We start from the raw sequence: 21,838 nt of genomic DNA on the forward strand, positions 1-21,838 counted from the left end.
TCTCATACTAGGGCAGGGGTGTCAAACTCAAGGCCCACGGACCAGATGTGGCCCATGGGGTGCTTAGATCTGGCCTGCGGGGCCACCCTGGAAACAGCAAAAGATCGCCCGTGGTGCCTCTGCCAGCAAAAATGGAGCTTGGGAGGGCTCCGTGCTCTATTTTCACTGGCAGAAGGTTTCAGGAGGCCATCTGAGCTGAAAATGGAGCTTGGGAGGGCCATGTGTGGCCCCCGCAGCTCTGTTTTCACTTGCAGAGGGTTGCAGGAGGCCATCCCAGCCGAAAACAGAGCTCAGGAGCCCATTTTCACTGGCAGAGCATTTGGGCCCCACAGGTGCCCCCGACATGAGTGACTTCAAGCTGGCCATGCTCATCTTGGCTCCCCAATGTGGCCCTCAATGAAATCAAATTTGACACCCCCTGTACTAGGGGATTTAAAATGAATTCTTTGTAACCTACAGCTCTTAGTTAAAACCATTCTTACATATTATTAAGGGATTATAAAACTTTCAACATCTAATAAATTCAAGAAAGCTCATACTGTAAAATGTACTTGTCTTTAAAGTGCTACAAAGCTCCCTTTTTAACTTCTATACTCTTTTTAGTAAGATTTAATGTTGTGGTTTGTCTTATTTCTATCCAGGCCAAGGTTTCTGCATATTCAAAAACATAGGAAAGAAGATCGCCAAGGATCATGACTAGTTCTGTCTCCCAACTCTGGAAGTGTTTACAGTGCTTTCTAAGGGTATTTTCTCAGAAAGCCAGATGTCTCTTGATAACATCTGCTAGCTTGCATTTTGCTGAGGATGACTTACTTCAAATTTTCAAGTTATTTTGTGATTATTCCAGTTGTTACGTAAGAGACATAGCATTTCTATCCAATGTATAATTGCTATTGTTCTGGATCTTATAATTGCTTTACATTTCTAAATTTAAAAGTATAGAATGGAGTTAAGAATAAAATACTATGAATACAGAATAAAATATTTTTACAGAAACATGAGATACTGAAACATTTTTTTAAATCATAAGGAGAAATTTAGAGATTATTTTTCCTTTCCTTTCCATTTTCTTCTAATTGCTATTTAAGGATTTGCCTATTTAGAGTTTTTGATCTGTAAACCAGGTACTGAGAAGCAGGAATTGAATTTGCTGAACAAAAGAACAAAGTACGTATGTATCAGTAATTAGTACACATCAGAGGGAAGCTTCAAAGTAATATACTGATACATTATGCTTGATAATGTATCAGTATTGAATTTTGTATACTGATAATGTATCAGTATTGAATTTTGCTGCTTAATATTCCTTTTGATAAATACTATTATAAAATGGCATGTTGCTTTTTTCCAGTGCATTATTTTAGGGATGAAAAAAGCACTCTTTTATATTCAGCTGTTTGCATTTTTAAAAAATCTGCCCAATATGTTCATTGCTTATTTGGAGCTGGATCCAAATATAACTTTCCACTGGTACATGCTGCCTGTATCGCTGTACTGCATTCTTCTGTTTTCTTCCTTCTGGTAACATTCATTTCCTCAACCTTGTGCCAATGATCTGTAAAATGATACCACAAATGCTGACCCTACTTTAAGGACACAAATGGAATTGCCATTTCTTCGTGCACGAGATGGGGTTCGTTGCCAAAGTGCATTGTTAAAGAACAACCTGTCTTTTCATTACAGTGTGTACCATAACATCTAATGTACTTTTGGCAAAAGATAGCAGATGCCTTTCATAAGATATATTAACATGGCAGCCTATAAGTGCTGTGACATTCCCAAACCCATCAGATGTCCCTTGAGAGGAGGTTCTAACAAGGAAAGCCTTTATAGTTTAACTACAAGCTCTCTAAGACTTAGTAATTGTGTCATAAATTTGCAGGCAGGTAATAATAATGTTTTATCATTTTACATGACATGTTATGCTGTTGGTACAAGTTGGCACAGATTTCAGTTCCTTGTAGAATTAAGGATAAGAAAGTACGGTAAATAGTGGTTTTCGACAATAAATGTGCAGAGGTTGGGTTTTGTTTGCCCAGCAGCTGCTAGTAGATGGGTTTCTCTAGGGTGAGTATACTACTATAGCTGTTCAACAGTGTCAGTTTTCTTAGAAATAACTTGGGCTTGGTGCCAGGTGGTGGCACAGTGCTTCCAGTGCATGGAAGCAGGTACATGGCTGTAATTATCAAGAGGAGCTTAAGTAGAGCTGGAAAATTGCTGTGGTTTCTGACTTGGAGAGACACTTTGCTCCAAGGGTGCAAATGAAATTCCAGCCTAATCAGAGGCCTAATCTCTAATAAGAGACCATGTAAAGATTATGCTTGCTTATCCCCAGAGTTAGGATTGAAATACTGCAACAAAATATTGCCCTGTTAACTGCTTCTGTTCAGTTTCAGCCTGACTGACTTCCTTGTTCGAAAGTCAAAGATTGGTTGACCTAGCAGCAAAGAGGTCAAAGTGAGAGACTGGATATCCTCAGTTCATTTCATCTAACCAGTGTTTCCCAACCTTGGCAACTTTAAGACAGGTGGATTCAACTCCTAGAATTCCCCATGCCAACCAAGCCACACCCACAGAACCAGTAGAAGAAATTTTTGAAACCGACCACTGGTGTATATGATGTACCAACTGATTAAGAAGAGAAAAGCTACTTGATACCAGGCTTTGATTTATCCTTTAGAATTAGCTGGATTGTTGTTGTTGTTGTTGTTGTTTCATTTATTTTCAAATGAACTTTCTGTTTTTTTCCAGTAAGCTGAAGCTTCGTGCTCCAAAGGTTTAATTTGCAGGCAGTCTTTACATTCCAACAATGAGATCCTCACTCTTCTATGAAAAGACCTCAAAAGAGGATATGTGTCCATGGAACAGTCCTGAAGCGCTGATGGGGGAGAGAGATTGTAGCCTGTGTTTGATAGAAATATAGTCAGGGAGTATGTATTGACCTTGAAGAGTTTCACATCTCCAAGAGCTTCAATCTTGCTGATCCAATTCATCTAAGAAAAACTCATGAATTGATAACATGCCAGATAACTAGAGGATGACAAATGCAAGGTAAGAAGGATCTAGGGAACTACAGAACTACAGAAAAGATTAAAAAGTGATTGGTTTGTAAACAACTTGAAAATAATCCAGTAATAGCTAGTATCTGTGATGGTTTTGTCAAGAACAGGTCTTGTCAGGCTAATCTTATTACATTTTTCATCAGATAATTTCCTTAGTAGGATCTGGGACTAGTGTAGACATAACATGTTGCAATTCAGCAAAACATTATACCAAATAGCAACATTTTGATTAACACAATAGTTAAATATTACCTGGATAGCATATAATTGGATGGATCCACAAGTTGCTTAAAAAAATCATACTTAAATTGTTGAAAAGTGGTTTCAACCTAAATCTGGCATGAGATGACACAGATCTTGGTTCTGAGCCGAGTACTTTTCAACACTGTAAGGATTCAGAGAAAGAGGTGGATTAAAAGCTTATCAGATGATGCAAAACTGGATGGAACAGCTAATATTCTAAAAACACAAGATTCAAAATTATAATTGGCTAAATATAACAGAATTAAATTTAACAGAGTCAAATGTAATGAGGAAAAATCAAATGCACATTTACAGTAAGAGCAGTACTTGGCCTGGTAATAAAATGTGTGAAAAATTGCTTAGAGTAGTAGTTGGTCACAATCTATTCCGGGCTCGCCGGAAATCATCCATCAGCATGACCAAAGCAGTTTCCGTGCTGTAGCCAGACCTGAAGCCAGACTGAAAAGGGTCTAAATAATCCATTTCCTCCAATGACCTGCAGGAGCTGAAGTGCCACCACTTTCTCTACAACCTTTCCCACAAAGGATAGGTTGGAGACTGGACGAAAGTTCTTTAATTCTGCTGGATCAAGGGAAGGCTTCTTGAGGAGGCTTCTTACAACCGCTTCCTTTAATGGTTGCAGGAAGGCCCCTTCCCTCAAGGACGTGTTAACTAAAGCCTGGAGCCAGCCTCGTGTCACCTGCCTGCTGGCCAAAACCAGCCAGGAGTGCATGGGTCCAACAAACAAGTGGAGGAACTCATCGTTCCTACAGCCTTGTCCACTTCCTCAGGAGTCACAGGCTCAAACTCATCCCACACAATGGAACTAAGACCTGCCCCTGTCATCTCGGTTGGAAAGAATAGATTGCCCCCCTCATCTTTGTGACAGACTGTCAAATATTGGAAAACTGCTATCATGTCATTCCAGTCCTTCTTTTCATTAGAAATACCCAGTTCCTGCAACCATTCTTCATATGTTTTAGCCTCCAGCCTCCTAATCATCTTTGTTGCTCTTCTCAGAACTCTTTCTAGAGTCTCAACATCTTTTTTGTGTCATGGTGACCAGAACTGGATGCTGTATTCCAAGTGTGGTCTCACCACGGCGGTATATAGCGGTACTAATACTTCACATGATCTTGATACTATTCCCCTGTTGATGCAGCCTAGGACTGCATTGGCTTTTTGGCAGCTGCAGCACATGGTTGTATATTCTTTGGCTGAAAATTAATAGTTGTGAAGCCGTTCAGCATATATGATCATTTACCTTTGATTATTTGCATGTTAATGTTTAAAATTAAACAAGGCTTTCACATTTGATTATTTTTAAATAAAGTTTGGTTTTATTTATCACTTGTGAGTTTGATCTATCTTCCAAAGTGTTGGAGAGGAAGAAGATTAATATCTTAATCACACAGCTCCACACTGTATAGCTAGGAGTGGTGCTACTACAATTATCTTATTTTTACTTTGTAATTACCAGGAGAGCAGTACAGTTCATGGGAGCCCAGTCTTTCTCACGTGCCACTGATACAGGGAAAACAGCAGGAGAGATGTCTCCTTGGAAGAGGTGGTACCAAGAGTAATCACTAAGCCACTAAACCACAACAAGAGTCAGAGCAACATTGAGTGTAGAGCCAGGAGGGGGACATTTGAGATCTCCTACCTTTCATGTTATGAATATATCCATGCTACAATAGACCTCTGTGCTACTAGAGTTACTGTCCCATCCTTTAGGCTTAGAGATCATAAGTAATTCTGTTCTTTTCTTACAGACATGAGTCAAAAGTTCCAGAGGCCATCATGCTTTATGGTAGAGATAATGCAATGTTAATTATATCTTCTCTTCTTTTTCTTAGTAGATTAATATCCTTCCACATCAAAGTAAATTAAGAGGAAACTGGTCCAGTATCATATAACAGGCAACAACACGAATTCAAGTTATGTTATGTAATCTCCAAATCAGTAAATATCTACAAACCTAAAAAAAAGAAAACATTTGAAATTGTCTCCTTGGCTTTAGATAATTACTGTCTTCAGGTAATATACAGGTAGTCTTCAACTTTATGACCATTTGTTCAGTGACCTTTTAAAGTTATGACACTGCCCTGAAAAGTTACTTATAATTGGTCCTCACACTTACAACCAGTGCAGCATTATTGCAGTCAAGTGTTTAGCAACCAGCATGCATCTCAGGGTCATGTGATTGCCATTCCACGACAAATAAAGTCAAAGGGGGAAGCCAGATTTGCTTAATGTTCATGGAGGAAAAAAGCTAATAAAATCAGACACATTTAACAACTGCGTCACTTAGCGATTAAAGTTCTGAACCCAATTGTAGTCATAAGTTGAGGATGTGTCTAATGAGTTGTAATATATGATCCTATTTTGTTGCCCAAACATCTATGAAGGACAAGCAAAGAATTATTAAAACAGAAGACATTTAATAACTCGAAGAAATCCACCAGCATTCCTGATTCTCAAAGCTGTTCTGTAAGAAAGAATGGGCTGAAATTCCTCTAAACTAAACCAATATTTGCACAGGACTGATCAACAGTTATTGGAAACATTTAGTTCCAATTATTGCTGTCCGGGGGAAGGGAGCACACTTGTTATTGAAAGCAAAGGTTCACCTGTTGTTGTTGTTTTTGTTTTTTTTTACTACGTACAAATATGCAGCTTTGGATAGTTTTCTTCTATTTTTGAACAATATATTTTTGATTCATTTAATTGGATTTTCTTTACCCAGTTTTAAGATTTCTATGGAGAACAGATCATATATTAGTTAGGTCATATTTATGGAAAAATATTGAACATTCAAAAAAAAAAAACCCCAGTCTCATCTATGTTCAAACATCCACTAAGTCCTAATATACTTGTTGTGGCCCGCCAGCAGCCTGCACAGATTGTGGCTGATCCCGACGATGAGGAGGCTGGTATGGAGTTGCGCCAGCAGCCTGTCAGCCAGCGCTCGAGTCAGACAGCGAGGAGGCTGAAGAAGATGTGGTGCCAGAGGCAGAGACTCAGCCAGGGCCTTCAGAACCTCCAGAGGCTCCTTCAAGTGAAGAGGATGAAGTAGAGGAACCTCTTCTCAATGCTCGAGCACGCAGGGCTGCCAAAAGGCAGGAGTAGCTACTCAGTAGGAGGTCTCCTCGAGAGTAAGGCTTGGGGCTAATTGACCATTCCCTTAGCCTATTTAAGTTCGCTCACAGATAGCGCACACTGCTGTAAACAATGTTTAATTACTACGCAGAGCATTCTGAGAGTGAGTTTCTTGTTATATCGTGGTTTCTGGGCTGGTTGCCAACCCTTGTCGGACTTTGTTTATTCTCTGTAATTCATAGCAGGCTGATAAGGACATTTGCACTGAAAGCCTGCATTTTGAAAGGGGTCTGTTTGTATTAAACGGAGTTTTTGGAGCTTTGTGTCACACTCCTTGGGATCCGGAGCTGGGGCAGAATAATACTAAAGGAATTTTTAAAAAGCAGTACTGCATACAAAAATGAATAGACAACTAGTATAGCTGGCATTATCCTGTAGTGAGATGCTCTCCATGCCTAGATAGTGAAATGGAAAAGACCCCATATCTTATACTCTCCACAAGCATCAATGGAGCTGATACACTCCATTCCAAAGGGAGTGCAACGGCAGCACTCTAATCAGAATATAATTTAAGAATGACTTTTAAGATCCAAAGTTTTGCTATTGGTGGATCAGAGTAGGTCAATAAAAACATTTATCACAATCACTCCTTTCATAGCGCTGAAATAAAACTTGAAGTGTTCTTTAAACATCCGTTTCTTCACTTCAAATCACATTTATACAAACATATGGTGTAAATACCATATATAGTTTACTCCAGTAATCTCATCAGCATCGTTTAAAACATGTTTAAAGTAACAAAAAGACAGTACTATTAGTAAACATAATATACACATTTTTGTAAGCTGCCCAGTATCACTGAGAGTGAGTGGGTTTTTTTAAAAAAAAATCTACCAACTTTAAGCCACGTTTTTTTAAGCCAGTTCTCAACCAGAACTTTAAGCCATGTTTTCAGTGACAACTAATTGAATTTTTAATCAACCTTTGCACACCTCAGCTTTAATAACATTGTGCATTTTCAGTAATGCTGGCAAGAAATTCTGGGAATTGCAATCCTCATATGTCTAAATAATATTTGGTTGGGAAAGACTGTGTTAACCCATTTGTTTAACTGATCTGTTGCATCAGTCTGTATGATGAGGAAGGCTTTATGGTGTTTGAAATATGAAACATGGGTGTGTGAAACAAGTAGGAGTTTACAGAACTCTAACTAAAAGTGATAACCTACATACTGATAATATGTCCAAATAAAACTGCTACTACTACAACTACTACTATTACTCTCTAATTATCTTAGGATAGGTAAAAGCTCTATATAAAATGTCCTCATATAAATCCTTCAATTTATAGTTTTGTAGATATAAAATGGATATTCCTCAGGGAACTCTGTGTCAGAGAGTGACCCTACCCCCTCTCTCCTTCAGACAAATACTGTATAGACAAGTACAACAACAAACTAGGTTTCAGAGAGTCAATGTGTCTCCTCTTCCTTTTATCAATTAGAACTGCCTACACTGGAAAACTTTGTTGTTGGTTTTACTACTGTAAGATCTTCCATTATCCATTATATAATAGAAACTTTCATAAAGTAAGTTTGAATTCATATTAAGATAATTACTGGCATGTTGTAAACTTTCAGTTTATTAAAGAATGATCCTCCCAATGTGACGAAACCAGCCCTTATCATTTTTTTTATTGCGTGATCTAAACTTGCCTCCTTTTAATTAGGCAGTATGTTGTATTTTTTTGAACAGGAGTTCAACCAGAAACCTAGAAACTGAGCTATATTCTCCACCTCTGCCTACAGTACAAGAGAGTCTAAAGCAAAGGACCGTGATAACGAGTGTGTGCATGTCACAATTTTTATATAGCTCTTCACACATTGTGACTAGAAAATCACTGAGTCATCAGAACTTAAAGCATTTGGAATCTGTTCAGATCACACTGTAATCTAGTTTTATAGGTTCATAAACAATTAAGAATTGCTGCATACACAAACAGAGAAGATTACTCTCCATATTTTAAATTCTAACTACTGAGTCAATTCTCATTTAATTAAAATCAGAGAAAGTTAATTCTTCCTAAAATTATAAAATATATAAGAAAAGGGTCCACATTAGGTATTGGCACAGTGGAAAAGAAACTAAGTATATTATTGTAAATAAAATGAATTAAAAGTAACAAATCCAAAAAGTAATTAAAATAATTATATTTAAGATATTCTTCACAATAATCTGTCTTCCCAAAATTACATGTGTATCGATTTGAAAGAAAAACAAAGCTATCGACAAGGAAAAACAGACAGCAAATGCCACCTCTACAAAGAAGCTGAAGAAACAATAGACCACCTAGTTAGCTGCTGCAAGATGATTACACAGATTGATTCATTTTCTTCTCTTAGAATTATTTCTTTCCCAGTGGATAATGGCTTAGTTTAATGTGTATGTTAAAGATAAGTGAAATAACATGGCTTCACATTAGTAGAATGCCACAGAGCTGTTCTGAGTCCTGTAGTGTTCAATATTTGGATTAATTACATGAGGGTTGAGAAGATGGGTATCAAATTTTCAGACAACACAAAATTAGGAGGAGTAGCTAACAGTTTAGAAGAGAAAGAAAAGATTCAAACTATTTAAATATGCTTGAGTTGGTCAAAAACCAGGCTGAAATTTAACAAAGATAAATGCAATGTCCTGTTTTTAGGGAGGAAAAATAAAATCAACACTATATAATTGGGGCAAACTGACTTGGTGGTAGTTGATTCTATGTGAAAGAAATCTGGGTATACTTGTGGAAAATTGGGTAAAGAGAGCCAGTTACTAAAAAGGAAAATACTAGTTTGGAATGCATTGATACAGTCGGAATCCCTGGGAATAAATTATTCCATTCTACCTTGGCCAAGCCCCACTCAAAATACTATGTCCATTTCTCGGAACTTCAGTCTGAAAAAGGCATTGACAAACTGGAGCAAATTCAGGGTAATCCAGATCATGTAGGATATGGAAGCAAGTTGTAAGAAAAACAAAATATGTTTAGCCAACAGAAGAAAGGACTGAGCAAATACAAGAGTCTTCAGTTTTCTAAAAGTTGTCATATATATTAGGGACTGAAAATGTTTGTGTGTTGCCCAAGAGGACAGAACCAGAACTAAAGTATAATATAATTATAAAGAAATAATTTCAGATTAACTATTATAACTACTTTTCTGATGACAAGAACTGTCCCTTAATGGTTCTCCTTCATTGGAGAACTTCAAACCAAAGCAAGATAGTCATCTTTCTGAAATGCATTAACAGAGCCTGCTTAAGCAGGAGGTTGAATTCAATCTCTGAGATTGTTTCCAACTCCATGATTCGGTGTATTCAATAATTGGCTTAATGATATGTTGAAAGTTCACGTGACCCAGCAGACAACTTTCCAGGAAACCTAAGAAACTATAAAAACTCCACTGTCTGGTCTAGTTCTTTGTGACAATTCATAAAACTGGTAACTTTTGCACTTTCCATGAAATCTATTATGGGAGCTATGAAACCAACTCTTTGAATGCCCAAAATGACGCAAAACTCTCAATACACATTACTGTGTCTATATAAGCATTAATTCATCCTAACCACAGAACTTTTTGGCCGCAATTAAATTGTATATGGCTTGAAGAAATTATGCTTAAGGGACTGTAGCTAAAGTGTATTACTATCAACTTTCCACCTTCTTTTCTTTCCTGATTTTGTCTTTGATTCCAACAAAGCAATCAATATCTTTCTTTATGTTAAATGCTTGCTAGATTATCTATTTTGATTGCTTTGCATAGAATACAGTAAAATAAATATAGAGATTAACTAATAGTTGTCATCAAATCTATACAGAAGTGAAATGAAAATTTAAATATTCTTGCACCATATGAGCCCATCTGTCTCTTTGGTTTCCTAGAAATCAGGGTGTTCTTAGGGTCTTGAGCAATCTTCTGTCTTAACTTAAAAGTTGCAGATATATTATTCTCCCTCCACACACACAAAACCCCATACATTTCATCATCCAGGATGCTTTGGGGTATTTCTGTCATTTTTATTCTTACCCTATCCATCACTTTCTGAATACTCCTTTCTCCTCTCCTTGCACCTACATACATGTAGAGAAAAAGTATTCCTTATTACTGAAGCTGTCTCTCTTAACTTTTTTTAAAAGTTCAACTTCCTTTCGCTTTGGAATGGGACAACTCACCTCGGCGAACTTGCCATGGCCAACTCACTGCTGCCAATTCACCATGACCAACTCACCATGGCCAGCTCACCATAGCTAACTTGCCATGGGACAATTCAACAATTTTAATTATTTAAAATAATTAATCAATTATTTTAATTTTTGTCATTCACATTTCATTTTGTCTCTCCTTTTGCATCCTTTCTTTTAATGATTCAATTTCACCATTTCTTCAATGTTATATAACTTTTTTTTAATTGAAATGTTTTAAAATGTTTTACAAACAAATTTCCCCCCCTCCTCCCCCCACCTATTCCCTTCTCCCTCCCCCCCCCCCCGACTTCCCAGAGCAAAATACAGGGTATTGCATTTAGCAAACATAATCTAACATAAACAAACTAACTATAAGCTCTTAACTCCCCCTTACTCTTTAACTCCCCCATAAGTACCAAAATGTCAGAGTAAAAAGAAAAATCATCTACATATTTCATTCATAAGCTATTTGCAACTTTTTAGTCCCATATTTGTTTTGTATATAGTCAATCCATCTTCTCCATTCCAGTACATATCTTTCATTTGAACGATCCTTCAAATATGCAGAGATTTTAGCCATCTCTGCCAAATTAGCTACTTTTAATGTCCATTCTTCAATAGTAGGTAGTTCTTGCTTCTTCCAATATTGCGCCACCAAAAGTCTGGCTGCAGTTGTTAAATTCAAAACAGATTAGTTTCTATAACTGTACAGTCTACAGTTATACCCAATAAAAACAACTGTGGAGTAAATTTTATCTTCCTTTTAAGAATATTTTGTATAATCCACCATATCTTAATCCAAAATGCCTTAATTTTCTTACATGTCCACCATATCTGAAAATACGTTGCATCATCACATTTACATCTCCAACACGTACATTGTAAACTTGGGTACATACAAGCTAACTTTTTGGGATCTAAATGCCATCTATAAAACATTTTGTAAAAATTTTCTCTCAGGTTTTGGGCTTGAGTAAATTTTACATTTCTAACCCATATTTTCTCCCATACATCCATGGTTATTGATTCCCCAAAGTTTTGTGTCCATTTTATCATACAATCCTTCACTAACTTGGTTTCTGAATCTATTTCTATCAATGCATTATACAGCCTTTTAATATGCATTGGACTTTGATCCCGGATTTGTTTTATTAAATTTTCTTCATTTTGCAAAATACTAATTTTCTGATCTTCTTTCCATCTAGTATACAACTGTCCATACTGAAACCAAGTTTGTATTTTCCTTTCTTCCTTTAATACCTCTAAAGACTTTAATTGCAATGTGCCTCTTTCCAAGATAAGAAGCTCTTTATAAGTAATCACATCTTGTTTCTGTTCCACACTTATATTCTCTATCATATGTCTAAGTATTGTCCATATAGGTAATTTATTATTTAATTTATATTGATACTTTTTCCATACACGTAATAATGCATTTCTTAATATATGACTTTTAAAATTCTTATCCACCTTTTTATCATATAGTAAATATGCATGCCATCCATATAACAAATCATACCCTTCAATATTCAATATTCTCTCTTCTGTTGAATTAATCCAATAACTAATTACTGAGAGCACAGCTGCCTCGTAATACAATCTTAAATTAGGCATTTTGAGACCTCCTCTTTCACGTGTATCTTGCATTATTTTTCGTTTTATTCTTGGTCTCTTTCCTACCCACACAAAATTAGTAATACCCTTCTGCCATTTGTTCAAATTTCCATCTTTTTTCAGTATTGGTTGTCACTGCGTTATTTTATTTACCAGCTGAGCTCATTATTTCTGGACTGTCTGGCTCTCCGTAGCTTTGCCAACTTCTTATCAGTAAGCTACGTGTTTCCGTATCCACCCACATTCCTTCACTTGCTTCTTCACACTCTTTCCTTTGTTCTCTTGCCAAGGTCCGGCTGACATAGCCGGCAAGAATTATTTTCAAAAATGTAACAATTAACTTTTCTTAGTTAGTGAGGTGTTTTATTTTCTTTATAACAAATAAATGAGTTTTATTAGAAACCTTCCTCGCGTTTCTTTTCAGATTATTACAACTTGGAATAAGCCACGATACATCTCCTCTCCTCTAAACCAGGGTAATTAGTCCCAGAGCCAAACATGGGATTAATAAATGCCCTGACATTCTGGTAGCAGAGGATGGTTTGATTTATGGCTTTTTCCTTGTTTTTGTTACTTCTGATAAGAGCGCATAGGCAATTAGTTTTTAGCTACTGAGGTACGCTAATTATATTGCTGAGATGCCGAAACAGAAGTAAAACAAATACAAAATGTATTTTTTTTTTTTTTTTTATTTTGATTTATATGCCGCCCTTCTCCGGAGACTCAGGGCGGCTTACAGTGCGCTAAGCCTAAGCACTTTTGCTGAGAAGGTGGCAGAAAGGAGGTTTCCAGATTTCCAGCCCCTTACTACAGCCACACGCCTGGAACAAGAAAAAGCCGTGGGAACAGAAATGGAGACAGATAAGACAGAAGCTGTTTTTGAAGATGATGATTTACGACTGAGGTCAGTAACATTTTCTTCTGATCTTCCAAGCTCTGAAAAAGTCTCCCCAGAACCTTCTGAATTTGTAAAGCTCGGTGCAAGCACTGCTGAGCAAAATTCCTCCCACACAGAGAGAGAAACAATTCATTATTCTCCTCGAAGCTCTAAGCTCACCCAGCGTGAGATGGCCATGAAAGCCTACCGTATAAAACTCTATGAACAGCAGCTATCCCAAGCAAAAATGGCTATATCTATGCTTGAGCAAGATATGGGAGATAACTTAAATTTTTCAAAAAGCGCCATATTGTCTTCTTGCTCAGAGCCAAAGACACTCCCCCTGGTGGATTCTGTGTCAGGCCAATTAAGACAGAGGGCACTGCATACGTCACGTGAAAGTCTCCCTGATCAAGTTACACATGTCTTACATAACTACTCCTACTCTAAAGCATACAATGTCCCGTATGCAAAGCTGCCCAAAGGTGCAGCACCATCTGCTGGCAAAAGTAATTTACTACAGGAAGCTGAAATGCCACAAGTGTTTCCACAGGCCCAAACTCAAACACCCCCTGGCGGTGTTGGTGTCCTTTTAGATGGAACACAGCAAAGGCAAATGACTGCATCTCCAGCAGGTCATGCCAATATTGCAGCTCAAGCACAAATGGCAACTGGAATACAGCAGATTCCAGTGCATCAGCCACAGCAGCTACAAATGCCTACATATGTGCCCCAGCCACAAGTGCAAATAGGGCCACCTCCTGGCCCACCTCCAATGGCACAACCAAGACCATTTTTAGGTCCACAACAGGCACAACAAATACCACAGGCATTTCTGCCAGCACAGCCAGCATACCAAGTGCAGGCTCCTCACCAGGCATTTTCTGTCTCTCCACTAACTGGTGAGTCAAAACTAAAAATGTCTGAACTCCACGGTTCGAGATTGAAACCCGGTGAACAAATTGGAGGACATTTGACCAAACTGAAAGGTCTGAGAACAGAATTGAGAGAAAGAGGCCATAACATTGAAGATATTCAAATGATCAGCATCATTATTAACTCTTTGAACTATGAATGGAAAGATGCTGTTACAAAAATTAACCAAGTCCCAATTGCTCAACGCACAGTGGACAATGTTTGTAGACTTTTGATTGAAGAAGAGGCATTCATGTTGGCCACGCCACACTTGAGAGGACCACCCGCATCAAGAGCTCCAGCTAGACGCCCCTTCCGAGGAAGGACCTACGCTCCAAGGATGCCAAGATGCAACACCTGCAATCGTGTGGGACATGCCACCCGGGATTGTCCCCAACGAGTTCCAGCTCCCGTCACATACCAGCCCAGAGGAACAGATTCCAGAGGCAGAGGCAGAGGCGGTAGACAAGGTCGTCGTGGTCCCCGGCGTGATCCACAAACTCCACTCGCCACATTGGCTTTAACCAATGATCCACAACCTCAACCAGAGTACGACAGACGACTCCTGTGGACTTTGGACAGTGGTGCAGCATTGCATGTTACCTACAGAAAGGAACTTTTCACAGAAATGCACGAGCCTGAACCAGAACTACGTGAACTTTATTCTTTTTCAAATCATCCTTGTCAGGTCAAAGGAAAAGGAACTGTTTATGTTGAAGAGCTCGATGCATTCATTCCTGATGTTTATTACATACCAACAGCAACCAGTAATTTGCTTAGTCAGTGTCACTTGTCTAGAATGTTAAAGTTCCAAGTTCACCACCTTGAAAAAGCAAGTTACATAGTTAAAGATGGAGATATTGTTGCTGAAACCATATTAATTGGTGGTGTTTATTACTTAAAGCCAAAGCCTAAACCACAAACACAGGCAAGTATACAAACTCCAAAAAGGCAGAGCACAGGCCCAGAGAGAGATGCTCCAGTGAGAGATCCTGTTGCTACCCCTAAGGCTCCTAAAGCCAACAAAAATAGAATTGGTAAACAGGTTGCTCAGAGCAAGCCTGAAGTTCTGCATAAAAATGTTAATGTTGAGAATTCACTAACAGGTAAACCTTTGCATTCCAGGTGTATCCACAAATGGCATAGAAGATTGGGGCATGCCAGTTTCCGTGTTCTTAGGAAGATGCCAGAGTTCGCAAAAGGTTTGGATCTAAAGGGGTGTAAGGTGTTTTTGGATTGTGCTGTATGCAAGAAGGCCAAATCCAAAGCAGCAGCCATTCCCAAACGCGCTACACGCCTGTCAACACGCATTTTTGATTTGGTTCACATTGACATAGTTGGTCCTTTCCCGCCATCATTTGGTGGTAGAAAATATTTTCTAACAATTGTTGATAATTACTCTAGATATGGATATGTATATCCTATGAAAGAAAAATCAGAGACTTTTTCAGATTTTTAAAGACTTTGCAACCCTTGTTTCTACCCAACACCAAGTTCGCATCGCCAGAATCCAGAGTGATCGTGGTGCCGAATTCATGTCTCAGCGTTTCCAGGACTGGATGCCTAAGAATAGAATTATTCATCAGACTTCGGCCCCTGACACATCGGCTCACAACGGAGAGGTACTGCAAACCATGATGCGTTGTCTCCTAGAAGACGCCAATCTTGATATGATATACTGGGGTGAAGCTATCAAGTATGCAAATTACATTGTCAACCGTACTTGGAGCAGTGTAACAAATCAGACTCCTTTCTTCATGTTGTATGGCTACAAGCCCAATCTTAAAAACATCCATATTTTTGGTTCATATGCTATGGTGAACATTCCCTTAGCTCAAAGAAGAAAAGGAGGTCCAGCAGCAAAGAGACTGAGATTTATGGGTATTGATGATAACTCAAAATGGAGCAAATTTATTGACTCTAAACATGCAATTGTGATTTCCCAATCTGCTAATTTTGAGGAAGATATTGACTGGTCCAGGATTCATTCCAATGATCCTGGAGTTTATTTTCCTAGAGATGATACTGCTGATGCCACGCAGATTGATGATCAAGATTCCACTGGTTCTTCTCAACCCAATGTTCCGTCTTCGCAAGCCGCGGATGCTGATGCTAGCGACGAAAGTGAGGACGAGGACAAAGCAGAAGAAGACTGGACAGTTGTCCCGAGACGTTCCAAGAGGGCCACAAAAGGGATCCCTCCACAACGATATTCTTGGCAACTGACAAAAGCACCCTTGCCTTTGATTTGCAATGTTACACTTCCACCTGATAATTTCACACAAATCAAGCAGCTCCCTGATTCAGAGCAAGACAAATGGTATGAAGCAATGCAGGTTGAAATGGACAGTCTAAAGAAACTTAAAGTATTTACACCTGCAAAACTTCCAGCAAACAAAAAGGTCATTGGCACTCGATGGGTCTACAGAATCAAAAAGAAGCCAAATGGTGAGTCATTGTACAAAGCCAGACTCGTAGCTCAGGGTTTCGCTCAACGTTATCCTGAGGACTACACAAATACTTACTCACCGACAGTCAGAACTGAGAGCGTAAAAATTGCTTTAGCAACTGCAACTATCCTTGGTTTAGAAGTTTTCCAGTTTGATGTTGACACGGCTTATCTACATGCAGACCTAGACGAAGAGATCTATGTGAGAAGTCCTCCAGGATTCCAACAGCAAGAAGGGGATACCTGGTTCCTAAACAAAAGTCTCTATGGTCTGAAACAATCTGGTTTAATGTGGTATTTATGTCTTACTGACAAACTAAATTCAATGGGCTTTATTAAGTCCGAAACTGATGAGTGCGTGTTCACAAAAAGATCTAACAATGCATATGAGATAGTTCTTGTTTATGTTGATGATATTGTTTATATTGGTCCAAATAAGCAAATGAGTGAAATTTTTGCCAAAGCTTTGCAGAGATACTTCACATTGAAATCATTAGGTCATATTAGCACTTATTTAGGTGTTCAGATTGAAAAAACACAGAAGGGGTTTAGTCTTTCACAAGAAGATAAAATTGAACAAGTTTTGCATCATTGCAACATGAAGGATGCTAACACAACAAAGACACCCATGCAAACAGATTTTCACAACTTGACACAAGAAGAAAGTCCTGAGTTCGAGGATCAAACACTTTATCGTTCAGTCATTGGGTCACTGTTATACATTAGTAGTTGGACCAGACCCGACATTGCACTTAGTGTTAACCTCTTATCACGACACGTAGGTAAGGCAAAACAGTTTTCATTGGACATGTATTAAGAAATTATTGAGATACCTAAAATACACTAAACATTTGAAGTTATTGTTAGAACCAACACGTACTGATTATGCAGAATTATGTTGTTATGCAGATTCTGATTGGGCAAGTGATAAGAAATCACGTAAAAGTACTTCAGGTTATATGATGTTCTTAAATGGATGTCCTGTTTATTGGCAAGTACGTAAACAGAATTTTGTTTCTTGTTCATCTACTGAAGCTGAATATGCTTGTGTTTCAGATGCATGTAATTCCCTAACTTGGTTTGATGCTTTAGTCACAGATATCTGGACACACCCGATCCGACCGATCACCGTGATGGAAGACAATGAATCGGTGGTTTATATTTCTGAATCTCATTTTACAGGTTCTAGGTCCAGACACATTGACATTCGTTACCAAAACATAAAACATTTAGTGAAAAAAGGTTTTGTCAAAATGCAATATGTATCTACACATGATCAAATTGCTGATATGCTCAACAAACCACTTCCAGCAGCTCAACACGAGTATCTGCGTGAGAAGATGTGCCTTATTTGATGATGAACTGATATTCGCTCAACTGGCCAAAGAAGGGGAATGTCACTGTGTTATTTTATTTACCAGCTGAGCTCATTATTTCTGGACTGTCTGGCTCTCCGTAGCTTTGCCAACTTCTTATCAGTAAGCTACGTGTTTCCGTATCCACCCACATTCCTTCACTTGCTTCTTCACACTCTTTCCTTTGTTCTCTTGCCAAGGTCTGGCTGACATAGCCGGCAAGAATTATTTTCAAAAATGTAACAATTAACTTTTCTTAGTTAGTGAGGTGTTTTATTTTCTTTATAACAAATAAATGAGTTTTATTAGAAACCTTCCTCGCGTTTCTTTTCAGATTATTACAACTTGGAATAAGCCACGATACATCTCCTCTCCTCTAAACCAGGGTAATTAGTCCCAGAGCCAAACATGGGATTAATAAATGCCCTGACATTGGTATCATTTGGAAAAGAAATAAGAACTTTGGCAAAATATTCATTTTCACTGCAGCTATCCTTCCCAGCAGTGATAATTGCAATTTTTTCAAATTTTCCATCTCTTTCTGTATTTTTTGCCACAACAATTCATAGTTATACTTATATAGTTTCGCATTTGATGTCGTAATATAAATCCCTAAATACTTAACCTTCTTTACTGATTCAAATCCTGTTATTCTTTCTATTTCTTCTTTTTGACTTGTAACCATATTTTTAATTATTATCTTCGTTTTCCCTGCATTTATTTTAAATCCAGATACTTGTCCATATTGATTAATTATATACATTAAACCTATAACCAATTTTATTGGTTGGGTCAAGGTCACAACTAGGTCATCTGCGAATGCTCGTACCCTATAATCCTCATGCCTGATTTTAATTCCCCTTATTTTATCTGAGCCACGTATTTTATTCAACAAAAATTCCAGAGTCAAAATAAACAGTAATGGAGATAAAGGACATCCTTGTCTTGTTCCCTTTTCTATATTGAAAGTTTCCGTTAAGCTACCATTAATTATTACTTGTGCCATTTGTTGCTGATATATTGCCTTAATAGATTGTATAAAGTACTCTCCAAATTGCATCTTTTCAATTATTTTCAATAAAAAATTCCAGTTCAATCGATCAAATGCTTTCTCTGCATCTAAGAATATAAGCACCGCAGGGACCTGGTTGTTTTTTCCCAAATACTCCAATATATTAACTATTTGTCTTACATTACTCTTCATATATTGCCTATTAATAAAACCGGTTTGGTCATTGTGAATCATTTGTTGCATAACTGGCATCAACCTATTTGCCAATATTTTAGTAAAGATTTTATAATCTGTATTTAACAGTGATATAGGCCTATAGTTTTTTGGCTGAGTATGATCTTGATCCTCCACTGGGATCAGGGAAATAAATGCTGTTCTCCAGGAAGGAGGCACTTGTCCTCCAGTTTGTATTTTATTAAATAGTTCTTTAAGTGGTTCCACCATTTCTGCCTGCAAATTTTTATAATAAACCGCTGTCAATCCATCCATCCCAGGGGCTTTTCCCACCTTCAGTTGCTTAATTGCTAAAACAATTTCTTCAACAGTTATCAATTGATTCAAACCTTCCCTTTGCTCTTCTGAAACTATAGAAATATTCTTCCTCTGTAAATATTTGTCTATATCTGTACCTTGAATCTTATCACTAGTATATACCTTCGTATAGAATTCTGAAAATGCTTTTTTAATCATATTTTGCTGATACACCTCTTTACCCTTATATTCTATTTTCTCTATAGTAGGTAGCTTTTGTTTTTTCCTAAGCAAATATGCCAACCATCTGCCTGGTTTGTTCGCATTACAAAAACAGTTATGTTTGGCATATTGCAAATTAGTTGCCACCTGATCTGCCATCAACATATTAAATTGCCCTCGCAATAAATTATATATAACTTATATAACTTTTGAAGTAGACCAGCATGGTGGTTTTTGGTCCATAACCATAATCCTTACAGAGGATTGTATTGTATCATCGTTTATATAATCTAGAAAAGAATTTTATAAAGAAAACAAAAATGTAACATTTTCCTTTACCTCGTCTAGAATTATTTCAAAATATTGTATGTTGAGAGCCATAGTTTACTAGCAGCCACTTCTGCACAACTCAAAATAAGGGCTCTATAAGACCATTATTTTTATCACTCTATTTATGCCCACATGATTGATTTAATTAGTTCAATTTTATCGGGTGACATAAGCCATAAACTAATTCCATAATTTGAGTCCAAATAATGTTAAGTTAAAATTCATAACATTTTGTGAGTAGCAACTAAACTGGTATGTGCTGAATCTAGGAATAACAGATTTTTAAGAAATAGTTATTGAGGGATCTAAATGTTCTGGTTAAAATAACAAGCTATTTCCAGCTTCAAGAGTAGGAGGGGAAAGAAAAATAATATTGGAAAAAAATGGAAATTGTTTACTTTTTAAAAAATAATAAGGTAGTCTGCAGAGAATCCCAATGTTTATTTGGGTATTAAGCCCCAGACCCAACATTATAATTCTGAATATCCTGGAGGTTTTGTGACAAAATTATGAAATACAATTAATGAATAATTTAAAAATTGAGATAAAAATATTGATTTTTAAGAAGAAAAACTAAATAGTAAGCCTTCAAAAACAGTTTATATTCAAGAAATATTTAGCTCCAGTCAATAACATAAATCTTATCTTAAGTAGGGTAACCTACTTGTAATTGTTATAGAACTAATGCAGTGGGGATAAACTCCCACTCAAGATGACAACAGAGTGACAGCTCTTTAAAGAGCTCCTGATTTTCTATTCATTTTAGTTCTTTTATGTAGTTTTAATAAAGTACTTTTAGTATTTTTCCTGGGGGGGGGTTCAGTTCCTTATTACCCTTTCATTTTTATTTTTAATTCTTTGTAATTAGAAATAAGATTTCCTGGTATCCTAGATTGTTCTACATAATTTCAAATGCTAACTGAGGATGCAAAATTATATACCAGGAACAAACAAGAACTTGAAAGGAAAGATCAAAGGGAAGACGAAGCATAAAATTCAGCAGAGGAAATCCCAAACAAGACGAAACTGTGATGACTTCTAGCAACCAAAAATAGAGGACTTATTCCTGCTTAAGAACACTGCATGAAAGTCTTCCCTCCCCTCTTCATGAATCATTCTTATTCCTCATTCTTATTCCTCATTCGACTAGGAAGTGGATTATTGGCAATTGCCCTTCCTCTGAAGAAGTGGCTCTGATAGCAGATACAGAGGAGGAGGATGCTTAGACTAGGAGTAATTTGAAAGGAGATTTGGATTTGATAGCTAAAAATTGCCTTTTAATAGCTCAAACAGTTGTTTCTATATTCAATCAACTTCTGGATTCCAATAAAAATAGATGAGTTAAAGACTTTAATAGAAAACTATTGAAGCTATTTGATAGAATCAAACCGCAGCTTCTATATTTCAAAACTGACCTCAATGGACTGTACAAAAGTTTCCAGTTAAAGGAGCCACTGAGGAGGAACTAACTTTGCAGAGATACAGGATGTTGCTTTAAGTTGCTGATACTCCTTTGCATGAAGTAGATGACACAACAGACAGGCAATATATGCTCCCTTTCACAACTTTTTCATTGTAAAATATACTCTAATGAGTATATTTACAGAATATACTTACAGAAAACTTCTGGCTTCTTACCAGGCATAGATCTAAAAAGGGTAATGCTTACTTTTAGCCAGTTTCTTTTTCCATGGATGTTTTTCAGACTTAATAACTTTTTAAGGAGCTTCTGCATTCTGCCAATATGTGTCTTGTTATAGTAGCTGTATGAAGCCCTTGCTAAATTCTGGGAAGAGAGCCAAGTCAGAGAGGGAGGGCGACACAAGTTCTAGAGCTTCTAATCACAACCATCCACTATCTGTAAAATGGAGAATTGCTTTAACGTCGGGATTAGAAGAGAAAGAGAAAGAAATGCCCTAGATTTAATTAAAGGAAAGATAGCTGTTTCAAATGACTTTT

At 37.3% G+C, this 21,838-nt stretch overlaps 1 protein-coding gene and 1 long non-coding RNA gene across 3 annotated transcripts in view; one reads left to right on the top strand and one right to left on the bottom strand.

Annotated features, from left to right (window-relative positions):
- Positions 1-4,655, top strand: part of HEMK1 (HemK methyltransferase 1, mitochondrial release factors N(5)-glutamine) — a 54,170-nt gene extending 49,515 nt beyond the window's left edge. Inside the window, exons 11-12 of one of the 2 annotated variants that reach the window (XM_034440305.3) lie at positions 642-743; positions 2,752-4,655. In XM_034440305.3, coding sequence (XP_034296196.1) covers positions 642-696 — 55 coding nt within the window. In that variant the 3' untranslated portion in view covers positions 697-743; positions 2,752-4,655. Of the gene's footprint in view, positions 1-641 lie in introns of both variants that reach the window. The other variant, XM_087887698.1, reaches the window with a different exon arrangement.
- Positions 1-21,637, bottom strand: part of LOC132710893 (uncharacterized) — a 34,554-nt gene extending 12,917 nt beyond the window's left edge. Inside the window, exon 1 of the long non-coding RNA XR_015732632.1 lies at positions 21,549-21,637. This is a non-coding gene — a long non-coding RNA (uncharacterized LOC132710893). The remainder of the gene's footprint in view (positions 1-21,548) is intronic.
- Between the last annotated feature and the right edge of the window lie 201 nt (positions 21,638-21,838).

The sequence above is a fragment of the Pantherophis guttatus genome, chromosome 2, assembly GCF_059756535.1.
Source record: "Pantherophis guttatus breed Tessera chromosome 2, ASM5975653v1, whole genome shotgun sequence".
Taxonomy (NCBI): domain Eukaryota; kingdom Metazoa; phylum Chordata; class Lepidosauria; order Squamata; family Colubridae; genus Pantherophis; species Pantherophis guttatus.